The sequence below is a fragment of the Schistocerca serialis genome, chromosome 12 (assembly GCF_023864345.2).
Source record: "Schistocerca serialis cubense isolate TAMUIC-IGC-003099 chromosome 12, iqSchSeri2.2, whole genome shotgun sequence".
NCBI classification, from domain to species: Eukaryota; Metazoa; Arthropoda; class Insecta; order Orthoptera; family Acrididae; genus Schistocerca; species Schistocerca serialis.
The window spans coordinates 18,818,351-18,834,666 of record NC_064649.1 but is presented as its reverse complement, the minus strand read 5'-3'; the positions used below and the strand labels follow the sequence as shown (position 1 = coordinate 18,834,666).

Genomic DNA, 16,316 nt, shown 5'->3' with positions numbered 1-16,316 from the left:
AGTTAGTGGAGTTCAATGTTGTTGTTGTTGTGGTCCTCAGTCCTGAGACTGGTTTGATGCAGCTCTCCATGCTACTCTATCCTGTGCAAGCTTCTTCATCTCCCAGTACCTACTGCAACCTACATCCTTCTGAATCTGCTTAGTGTATTCATCTCTTGGTCTCCCTCTACGATTTTTACCCACCACGCTGCCCTCCAATACTAAATTTGTGATCCCTTGATGCCTCAGAACATATCCTACCAACCGGTCCTTCTTCTTGTCAAGTTGTCCCACAAACTCCTCTTCTCCCCAGTTCTATTCAATACCTCCTCATTAGTTACGTGATCCACCCACCTTATCTTCAGCATTCTTCTGTAGCACCACATTTCTAAAGCTTCTATTCTCTTCTTGTCCAAACTAATTATCGTCCACATTTCACTTCCATACATGGCTACACTCCATACAAATACTTTCAGAAACGACTTCCTGACACTTAAATCTATACTCGATGTTAACAAATTTCTCTTCTTCAGAAACGCTTTCCTTGCCATTGCCAGTACACATTTTATATCCTCTCTACTTCGACCATCATCAGTTATTTTGCTCCCCAAATAGCAAAACTCATTTACTACTTTAAGTGTCTCATTTTCTAATCTAATTCCCTCAGCATCACCCGACTTAATTTGACTACATTCCATTATCCTCGTTTTGGTTTTGTTGATGTTCATCTTATATCCTCCTTTCAAGACACTGTCCATTCCGTTCAACTGCTCTTCCAAGTCCTTTGCTGTCTCTGACAGAATTACAATGTCATCGGCGAACCTCAAAGTTTTTACTTCTTCTCCATGAATTTTAATACCTACTCCGAATTTTTCTTTTGTTTCCTTTACTGCTTGCTCAATATACAGAGGCTACAACCCTGTCTCACTCCTTTCCCAACCACTGCTTCCCTTTCATGACCCTCGACTCTTATAACTGCCATCTGGTTTCTGTAAAAATTGTAAATAGCCTGTCGCTCCCCGTATTTTACCCCTGCCACCTTCAGAATTTGAAAGAGAGTATTCCAGTTAACATTGTCAAAAGCTTTCTCTAAGTCTACAAAGGCTAGAAACGTAGGTTTACCTTTCCTTAATCTTTCTTCTAAGATAAGTCGTAAGGTTAGTATTGCCTCACGTGTTCCAACATTTCTACGGATGGAGTTCAATATGCAGTAACAAAAATGTTTGATCACCGAAGCAAGTTTTAAATCTAATTTAAAATCGTTTCTCCTGGACAAATCCTTCTATCCCACTGAAGAATTTCTGCTTAAAAGCTGGTGGTAGCCAGTAAAAAAACTTTTTGTTGCATTGTTGCATGAGTAGGACTAAAAAATAATCAAGTCCCTGTGAGTCCATCATTTTATAAAGATGGTTGCTGGACCTCGGCTGCTCAGTGTAAAATGTCAAACCGAATCACATTCAGCCGTCTAAATTTCCAGCTTTCTTTTATTTCTGTAACGAGTTTCAGCTTTACATTACTCCCGCTTCAGGGCCCCTAGTGACGTGTTGGAACAATCTCTTCTCTTGTACAGTCCAAAGTAAAAAAAAAAGAAAAAGAGTTGGCTGTACTCTGGCTCCTACACTGAAGAGCCAAAGGAACTGGTACACCTGCCTAATATCGTGTAATGCCCCAGCGAGCACACAGAAGTGTCACAAAACGACGTGGCATGGACTCGATCAATGTCTGAAGTAGTGCTGGAGGGAACTGATACCATGAATGCAGAGTATGAGGGGGTGGAGATATCTTCTGAACGGCACGTTGCAACGCAACCCACATATGCTCAATAGTGTTCATGTCTGGTGAGTTTTCTGGTCAGAGGAAGTATTGAAACTAAAAAGGGTATTCCTGGAGCCACTCTATAGCAATTCTGGACGTCTGGGGTGTAGCATTTTCCTGCTGCAGTTCCCCAAGTCCGTCGGAATTAACAATCGACATGAATGGATGCAGGTGATCAGACAGGATGCTTACGTACATGTCACCTGTCAAAGTCGTATCTCGAAGTATCAGGGGCCCCATATCACTCCAACTGCATACGCCCCACACCATTCCAGAGCCTCCACCAGCTTCAATAGTGCCCTGTTGACATGCAGGGTCGATGGATTCTTAAGGTTGTCTCCATAACCATACCTGTCTATCTGCTCGATACAATTTGAATCCAGACTCGTCCGACCAGGCAACATGTTACCAGTCGTCAACAATCCAATTTCGGTGTTGACGGGCCCAGGCGAGGCAAAAAGCTTTATGTCATGCAGCCATCGACGGTACACGAGCGGGCCTTCGGCTTTGAAAGCCCATATCGATGATGTTTCACTGAATGATTCACACGCTGACACCTGTTAATGGCCCAGCATTGAAATCAGCAGCAATTTGCAAAAGGGTTGCACTTATGTCGCGTTGAACGATTCTCTTCAGTCGTCGTTGGTCCCGTTCTTGCAGTTTTTACTCCGGCCGCAGCGATGTCGGGAATTTGATGTTTTACCGGATTACTGATATTCACGGAACACTCGTGAAATGGTCGGACGGGAAAATCCCCACTTCGTCGCTACCTCGGAGATGCTGTGTCCCATCTCTCGTGCGCCGACTATAGCACCACGTTCAAACTCACTTAATTCTTGATAACCTGCCATTGTAGCAGCAGTAACCAATCTAACAGTTGCGGCAGACACTTGTCTTATGTTGGCGTTACCGACCGCAGTGCCGTATTCTGTCTGTTTACATATCTCTGTACATGAATACGCCTGCCTACCCCAATTTCATTGGCGCTTCAGCGCATTTCGATTGTGCAAGATGTGAGATTCTTCCTACACATCAGTCAGGAGCCCGGAGGTAGAGTAATGTAAGGCACACGTAACATAAAACTGGGAATCTAGATGGCTGAAGATGTTCCGATTTGACATTTTAAAAATAATCATGTGTTCCTTAATGTAAATACATGTTTCACATCATGTCGATAAAATAATCGCGCAAATGATCTACGGAAATATAACTATCTAACCATTATATGATCGTCATGAATGTTCAATGTATTAAATGTGACTGTAATATCCTTAGGCTCTGAGCCGCGCTCTCTCCCAACTATGCGTTTTCGTGAACTTCGGTGTCTATCTGTGTTCGGTTTCCCGACCTTGTCGCGGTTACATTGTGCTTCTTCTTCCTTCTACGTGTGGCAGCAGTGATGTGTATGGATATTTGCGCCGTGTACCATCTTTAGTTTGGTGCATATAGTCTCTGGCAAGGAGGTCTGGAGTCAGTCGGTTGTTGCGGACGATGGAAGTTATCTCCGCCAGGTGCAGTCGGCTGGGACTGCTGGCAGTGTGTGTGGAGCTGTCCGATCGCTACGAGCTTCGTGATCCGCCGACTCAGGACGTCAAAATTGAGTAGTGGTTTCAACTACCCAAGCCACGTCCCTTCATGTTGTGGTGGTTCGCTTCGGTGAGATACACCGAGTGGTTCTACTGCTGAGATTTAGCCACCATATGGTCCAATTACACTACTGGCCATTAAAATTGCTACACCACGAAGATGACGTGCTAAAGACGCGAAATTTAACCGACAGGAAGAAAATGCTCTAATATGCAAATGATTAGCTTTTCAGAGCATTCACACAACGTTGGCGCCGGTGGCGACACCTACAACGTGCTGACATGAGAAAAGTTTCCAAGCGATTTCTCATACACAAACAGCAGTTGACCGGCGTTGCCTGGTCAAACGTTATTGTGATGCTTCGTGTAAGGAAGAGAAATGAGTACCATCACGTTTCCGACTTTGATAAAGGTCGGATTGTAGCCTATCGCGATTGCGGTTTATCCTATCGCGATATTGCTGCTCTCGTTGGTCCAGATCCAATGACTGTTAGCAGAATATGGAATCGGTGGGTTCAGGAGAGTAATACGGAACACCGTGCTGGATCCCAACGGCCTCGTATCACTGGTAGTCGAGGTGACAGGCATCTTATCTGCATGGCTGTAACGGATCGTGCAGCCACGTCTCGTCGATCCCTGAGTCAACAGATGGGGACGTTTGCAAGACGACAACCACCTGCATGAACAGTTCGACGACGTTTGCAGCGGCACGGACTACCAGCTCGGAGACCAAGGCTGCGGTTACCCATGACGCTGCATCACAGACAGGAGCGCCTGAGATGGTGTACTCAACGACGAACCTGGGTGCACGAATGACAAAACGTCATTTTTTCGTATGAATCCAGGTTCTGTTTACAGCATCATGATGGTCGCATCCATGTTTGGCGACATCGCGGTGAACGCACATTGGAAGCGTGTATTCGTCATCGCCATACTGGCGTATCACCCGGCGTGATGGTATGGGGTGCCATTGGTTACACGTCTCGGTCACCTCTTGTTCGCATTGACGGCACTTTCAACAGTGGACGTTACATTTCAGATGTGTTACGACCCGTGGCTCTACCCTTCATTCGACCCCTGCGAAACCCTTGAGAGCGGATGATCTGGACGTGTGTCCATCAGAAACAGTACATTTGTAAGAATGGCTGTCATGAACTGCTATATATATTATGACTTTTGAACACTATTATGGTAAATAAATTGTTTGTTCTCTATCAAAATCTCTCATTTGCTAACTATGCCTATCAGTAGTTAGTGCCTTCAGTAGTTTGAATCATTTATTTAGCTGGCAGTAGTGGCGCTCGCTCTATTGCAGTAGTTCGAGTAACGAAGATTTTTGAGAGGTAAGTGATTTGTGAAAGGTATAGGTTAATGTTAGTCAGGGCCATTCTTTTGTAGGGATTATTGAAAGTCAGATTGCGTTGCGCTAAAAAAATATTGTGTGTCACTTTAAGCACAGTCATGTGTAATTTTTCTAAGGGGACGTTTCACCCTACATTTCAGCAGGATAATGCACGACCGCATGTTGCAGGTCCTGTACGGGCCTTTCTGGATACAGAAAATGTTCGACTGCTGCCCTGGCCAGCACATTCTCCAGATGTCTCACCAACTGAAAACGTCTGGTCAATGGTGGCCGAGCAACTGGCGCGTCACAACACGCCAGTCAGTACTCTTGACGAACTTTGGTATCGTGTTGAAGCTGCATGGGCAGCTGTACCTGTACACGCCATCCAAGCTCTGTTTGACTCAATGCCCAGGCGTATCAAGGCCGTTATTACGGCCAGAGGTGGTTGTTGTGGGTACTGATTTTTCAGGATCTATGCACCCAAATTGCGTGAAAATGTAATCACATGTCAGTTCTAGTATAATATACTTGTCCATCTGCATATCTTCTTGGTGAAGCAATTTTAATGGCCAGTAGTGTAACTATTTTGGTCGAGTGCACCAGTGGAATTTTCTGTCTTGTGGCCGTTAGTGTTCTGGTTACCTGCCACGGGCACTGACGTAAACTCAGGCAGTGTTCTTTTGAGCGAAGTTAACTATATTACCGTGTTTCAAATTCAAGTGTACCAGCGGACTTTTCTGCCTAGTGGTCGTTAGTGTTCCAGTTAACTGCCCTGGCCACTAACTTAATTTCAGGCAACGTCCTTTCCTCACCTGTTGTCGCTGTCCAACATGGTGTGTAGTTTCGACAGCTAATACATACTCCATTGTGGATTTTCACGTTTGTAACATTGCCGATTTGAGTTCTCATGTACTGATTGACGGGAAGCAACTTGTTGTGTCGGTCGGTCCGTGGCTGTCCCCTGGATGTGTTCCGATGGATCAAGTATAGCTGGACTCACCACCTGTCTCACCTAAGTGAACGAGGGCAGACCGACCTCTCTGGAGGTTTTCTGGGTGCCACTGGTGTTTAATTATCTGTATTGAACTACTTAAAATTTAAGGCTTATGCTTATTTGTTTTGCTTTCTTAAAAGTTTTGCAAAATTAATTTTTAAATTTATCTTTCAAGCTTAAACACTGCGGCTTTCTGCCTTTAAAGGTCATGGTAATATATTTTAAAAAATTTGAAGTTTAATTGTGTCCCTCAGCCATTTTCTTTGCATCTTGCATGTATTGCTTTTTTGGGATTTTTGGGGTATGCTATCGTAATTCAATTTTGATTTTTTAAAGATTTCTTGTTGGCCTTCTGCCTTCAAAGGTCTATGGTAATATATTCAAAAATTTTGGAATTTCATTGTGGTCCTCAGCCATTTGCATTGCACCTTGCGTGTGCTGTTTTTTGAATTGTTTTATTGCTATCTTAATTGGATTTTTATCTTGTTAACATTTCTTGTTGGAGACCTTCAGCCGTGAAAGAGATGCATTCGGTAAGGACTCGGCTATGTGCCGCTTTGGTTGTAAAGGTTATTAAATTACAATAAATGACAATTAGGAGCAGAAATTGACCGCAACCCTTGGCGCTTTCTATAATCCTACTACCTTTCCTGCCCAGCGGATTTAGCGGGCCTCTCAGGGTCAATAATTATATATTAACATTTTGGAATGAAATGTAAGTAAGACGATACAGTTCCGCACTGTCGCCTGATAAAAAGTAAGAGCCTACGGAATATCAGACCAGCTCTGTGGCTGGACTGAAGAGTTTTTAGCAAACAGAACACAGCATGTTGTTATCAATGGAGAGACGTCTACAGACGTTAAAGTAACCTCTGGCGTGCCACAGGGGAGTGTTATGGGACCATTGCTTTTCACAATATATATAAATGACCTAGTAAATAGTGTCGGAAGTTCCATGCGGCTTTTCGCGGATGATGCTGTAGTATACAAAGAAGTTGCAGCATTAGAAGTAGCGAAATGCAGGAAGATCTGCAGCGGATAGGCACTTGGTGCAGGGAGTGGCAACTGTCCCTTAACATAGACAAATGTAATGTATTGCGAATACATAGAAAGAAGAATCCTTTATTGTATGATTATATGATAGCGGAACACTGGTAGCAGTTACTTCTGTAAAATATCTGGGAGTATGCGTGCGGAACGATTTGAAGTGGAATGATCATTTAAAATTAATTGTTGGTAAGGCGGGTACCAGGTTGAGATTCATTGAGAGAGTGCTTAGAAAATGTAGTCCATCAACAAAGGAGGTGGCTTACAAAACACTCGTTCGACCTAAACTTGAGTATTGGTCATCAGTGTGGGATCCGTACGAGATCGGTTTGACGTAGGAGATAGAGAAGATCCAAAGAAGAGCGGCGCGTTTCGTCACGGGGTTATTTGGTAACCGTGATAGCGTTACGGAGATGTTTAATAAACTCAAGTGGCAGACTCTGCAAGAGAGGCGCTCTGCATCGCGGTGTAGATTGCTCGCCAGGTTTCGAGAGGGTGCGTTTCTGGATGAGGTATCGAATATATTGCTTCCCCCTACTTATACCTCCCGAGGAGATCACGAATGTAAAATTAGAGAGATTAGAGCGCGCACGGAGGCTTTCAGACAGTCGTTCTTCCCGCGAACCATACGCGACTGGAACAGGAAAGGGAGGTAATGACAGTGGCACGTAAAGTGCCCTCCGCCATACACCGTTGGGTGGCTTGCGGAGTATAAATGTAGATGTAGATGTAGACACTCCATTACGCGTTTTATATCCGGTTGTTTGGATGACGGAGGGCGCAGCGTTTGGTGAGCTGGCGTAGCAAAAGGCAGGAGTTGAGAGCATGTGTTCACTGAGTATAGACGTGGGTCTGTGTCATGTGTGAGGGGGTCTAACTAATAGTGCACACACGATGTGTACGGAAGTGAGGTTTGATGTGTGTATGATATTAACACCAAGTGATCAAACGTATCAGGACACCTGGCTGAAAATGACAAGTTCGTGGCGCCCTCCATCGGTAATGCTGGAATTCGCTACGGTGTTGGCCCACCCTTAGCCATGATGACAGCTTCCGCTCTCGAAGGCATACGTTCAATCAGGTGCTGGAAGGTTTCTTGGGGAATGGCAGCCATTCTTCACGGAGTGATGCACTGAGGAGAGGTATCGATGTCGGTCAATGAGGCCTGGCACGAAGTCGGCGTTCCAAAACATCCCAAAGGCGTTCTATAGGATTCAGGTCAGGACTCTGTGCAAGCCAGTCCATTACAGGGATGTTACTGTCGTGTAACCACTCCTCCACAGGCCGTGCATTATGAACAGCTGCTCGGTCGTATCAAATTCTTGTCGGGTTTCCAGCTGGATCAAACTGTCATCTGAACACAATATTTCAGCTGTCCATCTGGCCGCCATCATCAGGTGAGAAAAGCTATGCTGGTCTCGCTCTCTCTGACTTCCAATGCATATAAAGGTGAAGTCATTTGCGAGTGGAATCAGTTATAGGCGAGAGCAGTGAAGTTTTTCTCACCTGACGTTGGCGGCCAGGTGGACCGCTGAAATATTGTGCTCAGATGACAGTTTGATGCAGCTGGAAACCCGACAAGAATTTGGTATGTAATACGCCAGGAAAGCCTACACAGTCACAGGTGCTCGGTCGTGTTGAAAGATGCAGTCGCCATCCCCGAATTGCTCTTCAACAGTGGGAAGCAAGAAGATGCTTAAAACATCAATGTAGGCCCGCGCTGTGATAGTACCACGAAAAACAACAAGGGGTGCAAGGCCCCCACCATGAATAACACGACCACACCGTAACACAACCGCCTGCGAATTTTACTGCTGGCGCTACACCCGATGGCAGATGACGTTCACCGGGCATTCGCCATACCCACACCGCGTCATCGGATCCCCACATTGTGTACCGTGTGCACTCCACACAATTTTTTCCACTGTTCAATCGCCCGATGTTTACGCTCCTTACACCAAGCGAGGTGTCGTTTGACATTTACCGGCGTGATGTGTGGCTTATGAGCAGCTGCTCGACAATGAAATCCAAGTTTTGTCACCTCCCACCTAACTGTCATAGTACTTGCAGTGGTTCCTGATGCAGTTTGGAATTCCTGTAAGATGGTCTGGATAGATGTCTGCCTATTACACATTATGACCCTCTTCCACTGTCGGCGGTCTCTGTCAGTCAACAGTCGGCCTGTACGCTTTTGTGCTGTACGTGTCCCTTCACGTTTCCGCCTCACTATCACATCGGAAACAGTGGACCTAAGGATGTTTAAGGCGTGAAATTCTCGCGTAATATTTGTGACACAAGTGACACCCAATCACCTGATCACGTTCGAAGTCCGTGAATTACGTGGAGCGCCCTATTCTGCTCTCTCACGACGTCTAAATGACTACTGAGGTCACTGATATGGAGTAACTGGCAGTAGGTGGCAACACAATTCACCTAATATGTAAAACGTATGTTTTTCGGGGTGTCCGGATACTTTTGACCACACAGTGTACGCCGACAGAGAATGCGTAAGAGGCTTGCCTGACTCACGCCACTTCCGCGTGCGATTGCGCCGGAGCTAACGTGCACACCAACTGCAACAGCAGAAGACCATTAATTTCTGCCTCTTGTGTCGTCACTTGTTTCTTTCCATTACGTCGTATAGGTGTTATACTACCACTTTCGCGTAACTGGTTGAAGAAGTTTATAGATAACTGCCGAGGTGGTTAACGTCTTCTGAGATATCTTACCACACTTTTTTTTTTTTTAATACCATTTTGTTCGGTTTCGTTCGTTGCATCTGCTCGAGGCGGACGTCGTAAGACATCCGTTTGAGTTCGTTGATCGATTACTCAGTGCCGTGCCGGCTACCACACTCACCGTACGTGAACGAACTGTATTCTTTCTGCACTATTGGTACACCATGAACATTACAGCTGAACAAACGTACATGTAAATAACAAGTCTGTTTGGATGGCCATTTACAAAACAAGTTGTACACGTAAATGTTCCGAAAAACTTCTACTTCTGCCGACGTTCGGATGTATGAAATTTTGAACAAATGAACATGTAGACATTGATACAAAATTGCATTAGAATACGCTCCTGTTTTTATACACCTATTTTCAATACAAATGGTTCAAATGGCTCCGAGTACTATGGGACTTAACATCTATGGTCATCAGTCCCCTAGAACTTAGAACTACTTAAACCTAACTAACCCAAGGACAGCACACAACATCCAGTCATCACGAGGCAGAGAAATTTTCAATACATATAATATACAGGGTGAGTCACCTAACATTAACGTTGGATATATTTCGTAAACCAAATCAAATACTGACGAATCGATTCCACAGACCGAACGTGAGGAGAGGGGCTAGTGTAATTGGTTAATACAAACCATAAAAAAATGCACGGAAGTATGTTTTTTTAACACAAACCTACGTTTTTTTAAATGGAACCCCTTTAGTTTTGTTAGCACATCTGAACATATAAACAAATACGTAATCAGTGCCGTTTGTTGCATTGTAAAATGTTAATTACATCCGGAGATATTGCAACCTAAAGTTGACGCTTGAGTACCACTCCTCCGCTGTTCGATCGTGTGTATCGGAGAGCACCGAGGGATCCAAAGGGAACGGTGATGGACCTTAGGTACAGAAGCGACTGGAACAGCACATTACGTCCACATGCTAACATCTTTTTATTGGTCTTTTTCGCTGACGCAAATGTACATTACCATGACGGGTGAGGTACACGTTCGACGGGCGTTTCATAGGACGTGGAGGACGCACAAATTGGCCAGCCCGTTCTCCTGATCTTACACCTCTGTACTTCTTTCTGTGGGGTACGTTAAAGGAGAATGTGTACCGTGATGTGCCTACAACCCCAGAGGATATGAAACAACGTATTGTGGCAGCCTGCGGCGACATTACACCAGATGTACTGCGGCGTGTACGGCATTCATTACGCCAGAGATTGCAAGTGTGCAGCAAATGATGGCCACCACATAGAACATCTATTGGCCTGACATGTCGGGACACACTCTATCCCACTCCGTAATTGAAAACGGAAACCACGTGTGCACGTGTACCTCACCCCTCGTGGTAATGTACATGTGCGTCAGTGAAAGAGACCATTAAAAAGGTGTTAGCATGTGGACGTAATGTGCTGTTCCAGTCTCTTCTGTACCTAAGGTCCACCACCGTTCCCTTTGGATCCCTACGTAATTCGGTGCTCTCCGATATACACGATCGAACAGTGGAGGAGTGGTACTCAAGCGTCAACTTTAGGTTACAATATCTCCGGATGTAATTAACATTTTACAATGCAACAAACGGCACTGATTACGTATTTGTTTATATGTTCAGATGTTCTAACAAAACTAACGGGGTTCCATTTAAAAAAACGTAGGTTTGTGTTAAAAAACATACTTCCGTGCATTTTGTTATGGTTTGTATTAACCAATTACACTAGCCCCTCTCCTCACGTTCGGTCTGTGGAATCGGTTCGTCAGTATTTGATGTGGTTTACGAAATATATCCAGCGGTAACGTTAGGTGACTCACCCTGTATAAACAGACATATAATAAATAAAGGGGAAATGTTATTACAAAAATTTGGAAAAGTTCTTGACCGTTTTACTGCAAATTTTTAAAAACTACTCTGATGAATAGTAGGGCGGATATACACACGGGATGATTTCTTTCACCGTGTACAAAGTCTAGGGATTGATCGATGAGAGGGTACGGAACAAAAAATGTCTAATGAACTTATGCCCGGACATGCATGGTTTCCATGCTAGAGACCATTTATGCAATCATACGCTGTTACAGAGACTACGGTCCAATACGTGCTGTACCACGCAGCCACAGTTGCAATAGGCATGGTTTCCTCGTGGAGGGTTGTACTGTTCCTTATACTTCATGTTCTAGCACCTTCTCCTGCCATGGTAGTTGGTAGTATTGTGTCCGATGGTGTGGATGTGTTGCACACAGAGGCTGCGTATTCGAATCGAGAGCTTGCCGACGTAGAGTTTAAGTATGGAAAGGCAAATGGCAACGGGCGGCGGGCAGCAAGGTTGTGTCAAGAGATCTATTCCCTCCGAAAACAGCCACAGCGTTCAATTTTGCAACAGTGTTTCGCCGTTTGTCTGAGACAGAGTCGTTTTAGGAAGCAGGGAATCATGACGTATGTACACCAAGTCTTGGAGGGAAATGTGATTAACACTGTGGAAGGTGACCGCCGTGTCAGTACCAGACAGTACAGGGTGAGACAGACGGCCGTGTGGAACAATCTCCGTGACAATTGTTACTCCTTTATCCCTTACATCGTGTGCACGGCTTACTAGCGACAGACTTTCCACATCGAGAGCAATTCTGTGACTTGTTTCTTCACCAGCCAGCAACGGTTCCGGGATTTGTGTCATCCATCCTATTCACAGATGAGGTCGCCTTTACGCGGAGTGGTATCTTCACGTTTCATAACAGTCATCTTTGAGACAGAATGCAGAAACTCTACGGTATGGTGACAGCTAATCATCAGCATCGGTATAGTCGGAATGTGTGGGCCGGAATAGTTGGCGGCCGTTTGTTTTGGGACCAGTCTTCCTTCCACGTCGCCGGAACTATCGGGGTTTCTTCCGGGTGGCGTTGCCTCCCCTGCTGGAAGAAATGCACTGATGATTCGGTGGGATGTGGCTGCTGCATGATGGTGCTCCAGCCCACTTTGCCGTTAACGTCCGGACGCATCTCAATTGTATCTTTCCTGATAGAGGGATCGGACCAGGGGGTCCAGTTGCATGGTCTGCTCCTTAACCGGGTCTCAACCCGTGCGATTTCTGGTTATGGGGCCATCTCAAAAAGTATCGTGTATGTAGAGCCCATTCCAGGTGTGGAGGCAGGGGAGCAGCGATTTCATGCTGCCATTGACGCTGTTCGGATGAAGCCAGGCCGATGTGAACGTGAGAGACAGAACATGCTACAGCACATACACACATGTGTTGAGGCACATGGAAATCATTTTCAGCACATACTGTAACTATGCCTGAATGGTGCAGCGCATACTAGTCCACAATAAATATATATATATATATATCATTAGATTGTGAATTGGCAATAAAAATAAACAAGTTTCAGTGTCAGAGAGAGCGAGAGAGAGAGAGTGAGGGGGGGGGGGGGGGGAGGGGAGGGGAGGGTGGAGAAACGGACATAGAAAACGGAAAGGAAGAGACGGAGAGCGTGGAGAAGGTCATGTACAGAGAGAGGAGGAAGGAGGGGATGGACAAAGAGAGCGGCAGGAGTAGTCGGACAGAGACAGGGAGATAAGGAGTTTAGGGTGTGTATACAATTCGCATTCATATTACAAACGTGTGCTTTATGTTCCTTATTTTCCATTTAATCGGGACGAGCGACAGCAACGCGTTGCAGGAAACAGCTAGCAACACATAAAATCTCAAAAGCGGTACAATTTGGTGGCTCTCCCCTACTTCTACATCTGCCTCTGGCTCTTCAAATGGTTCAAGTGGCTCTGAGTACTATGGGACTTAACATCTGAGGTCATCAGTCCCCTAGACATAGAAACTACTTAAACCTAACTAACCTAAGGACATCACACACATCCATGCCCGAGGCAGGATTAGAACCTACGACCGTAACAGCAGCGAGGTTCCGGACTGAAGCACCCAGAACCCCTCGGTCACAGAGGCCGGCCTTCTGACTCTCCATTCAATGTAACATACTGCATCCTCCCTAACAATAAATCGTCACTCCAGGCACAAATTTCGCCAGGTACGCCATACGTTGTTGCTGTTATTGTTGTGGTCTTCAGTCCTGAGACTGGTCTGATGCAGCTCTCCATGCTACCCTATCCTGTGCAAGTTTCTTCATCTCCCAGTACCTACTGCAACCTACATCCTTCTGAATCTGCTTAGTGTATTCATCTCTTGGTCTCCCTCTACGATTTTTACCCTCCACGCTGTCCTCCAATACTAAATTGGTGATCCCCTGATGCCTCAGAACATGTCCTACCAACCGATCCCATCTTCTAGTCAAGTTGTGCCACAAACTCCTCTTTTCCCCAATTCTATTCAATACCTCCTCATTAGTTATGTGATCTGCCCACCTAATCTTCAGCATTCTTCTGTAGCACCACATTTTGAAAGCTTCTATTCTCTTCATGTGCGTACTATTTATCGTCCATGTTTCACTTCCATAAAAATACTTTCAGAAACGACTTCCTGACACTTAAATCTGTCCTCGATGTTAACAAATTTCTCCTCTTCAGAAACGCTTTCCTTGCCATTGCCAGTCTACATTTTATATCCTCTCTACTTCGACCATCATCAGTTGTTTTGCTCCCCAAATAGCAAAACTCCATTACTACTTTAAGTGTCTCATTTCCTATTCTAATTCCCTGAGCATCACCCAATTTAATTCGACTATATTCCTCGTTTTGCTACTACATACGATCGTACTACAATAATAACCGTTGTTGCAGTTGTGAGTGAAATGCTTTTCGGTAGTTCAGAAATACTACAACCACGTCAATGCGTCGGCTCTCAGGATCCCATACGAGTTGGCGCGATTTGGATTTCGCACATTTGATGTTATCGGAATCCGTCCTGTTTCGCACGTACGGCGACGTTCCGTTCTTGATGCGTGGGTGTAGGACGTCCGAACTGCGCGAGGTGGTGCAGGGGTTAGCACACTAGACTCGCATTGTGGAGGAATCCAGCGATCCTGATTTGGGTTCTCCGTGATTTCCCTAAATCGCTTCAGGCAAATGCCTGAATGGTTCCTTTGGAACGGGACGACCGACTTCCTTTGCCATCCTTTCCTAATCCGATGGGACCGATTACCTCGATGTTTAGTCTCCCTTCCCCGTATCAACTTGTTGTTGTTGTGGTCCTCAGTCCCGAGACTGGTTTGATGCAGCTCTCCATGCTACTCTATCCTGTGCAAGCTGCTTCATCTCCCAGTACCTACTGCAACCTACATCTTTCTGAATCTGTTAAGTGCATTCATCTCTTGGTCTCCCTCTACGATTTTTACTCTCCACGCTGCCCTCCAACACTAAATTGGTGATCCCTCGATGTCTCAGAACATGTCCTACCAACCGGTCCCTTCTTCTAGTCAAGTTGTGCCACAATCTCCTCTTCTCCCCAATTCTGTTCAATGCCTCCTCATTAGTTATGTGATCTACCCATCTAATCTTCAGCATTCTTATGTAGCACCACATTTCGAAAGCTTCTATTCTCTTTTTGTCTAGACTATTTATCATCCCCCGGGTTCCCGGGTTCGATTCCCGGCGGGGTCAGGGATTTTCTCTGCCTCGTGATGACTCGGTGTTGTGTGCTGTCCTTAGGTTAGTTAGGTTTAAGTAGTTCTAGGTTCTAGGGGACTGATGACCATAGATGTTAAGTCCCATAGTGCTCAGAGCCATTTGAACCATTTATCATCCACGTTTCACTTCCATATATGACTACACTCCACACAAATACTTTCAGAAGCGACTTCCTGACATTTAAATCTATACTCGATGTTAACAAATTTTTCTTCTTCAGAAACGCTTTCCTTGCCATTGCCAGTCTACATTTTATATCCTCTCTACTTCGACCATCATCAGTTATTTTGCTCCCCAAATAGCAAAACTGATCTACTACTATAAATGTCTCATTTCCTAATCTAATTCCCTCAGCATCACCCGACTTAATTCGACTACATTCCATTATCCTCGTTTTGGTTTTGTTGATGTTCATCTTATACCCTCCTTTCAAGACACTGTCCATTCCGTTCAACTGCTCTTCCAAGGCCTTTGCTGTCTCTGACAGAATTACAATGTCATCGGCGAACCTCAAAGTTTTTATTTCTTCTCCATGGATTTTAATTCCAACTCCGAATTTTTCTTTTGTTTCCTTTACTGCTCGCTCAATATACAGATTGAATAACATCGGGGATAAGTTATAACCCTGTCTCACTCCATTCTCAACCACTGCTTCCCTTTCATACCTCGTATCAACTAGGTGCTTTGAATTGACTTACTTGGCTGTGGTGTAGCATATGTTTTGACCTCGCTGTGGAGTACAAGACATGGTGCTGACTGCCATGAAGACGATGACGTAGACGAGCAGCGACGGCGCCATGCCTCCCCAGAGTCCTCCTTCCTCAACTCTGGCAGCCTAACAGTCCGTGTCGCACTCCGCCGTGTAGAAACATAACCGTGCGGCGTTGACGGTTCGCATTCCACTGGGCGAAGACGGCTGTCCGCGCCTCGAAGAGGAACAACTGACGCAATGAAAGTTCCGGGTTGTGTGCAGCGGCCGCAGATAGCTCTATCAGGAAGCCAGACTCGTATCCTGTCCACACACGTTTCCTCATCCATGCAGCTGGTGCGACGCAAAACACCCTCAGCTCTGAAAGGATTTTTTTTTTTTTTTTTTTTTTTTTTGAGTCATCAGATGCGGCCCTCCACGAATTCATCTCCTCTTCCAAACTCCTCATCTCTGATTAGCACTTGCAACCTGCGTCCTCAATTATTTACTGTCTTCCTTTCCAATTTTTACCCTCTAC

General features: G+C 45.2%; 1 protein-coding gene across 1 annotated transcript in view; it reads right to left on the bottom strand.

Moving 5' to 3' along the window:
- Positions 1–16,003, bottom strand: part of LOC126428258 (platelet endothelial aggregation receptor 1-like) — a 165,159-nt gene extending 149,156 nt beyond the window's left edge. Inside the window, exon 1 of the mRNA XM_050090170.1 lies at positions 15,789–16,003. Coding sequence (XP_049946127.1) covers positions 15,789–15,889 — 101 coding nt within the window. The 5' untranslated portion in view covers positions 15,890–16,003. The remainder of the gene's footprint in view (positions 1–15,788) is intronic.
- Positions 16,004–16,316: the final 313 nt, after the last annotated feature.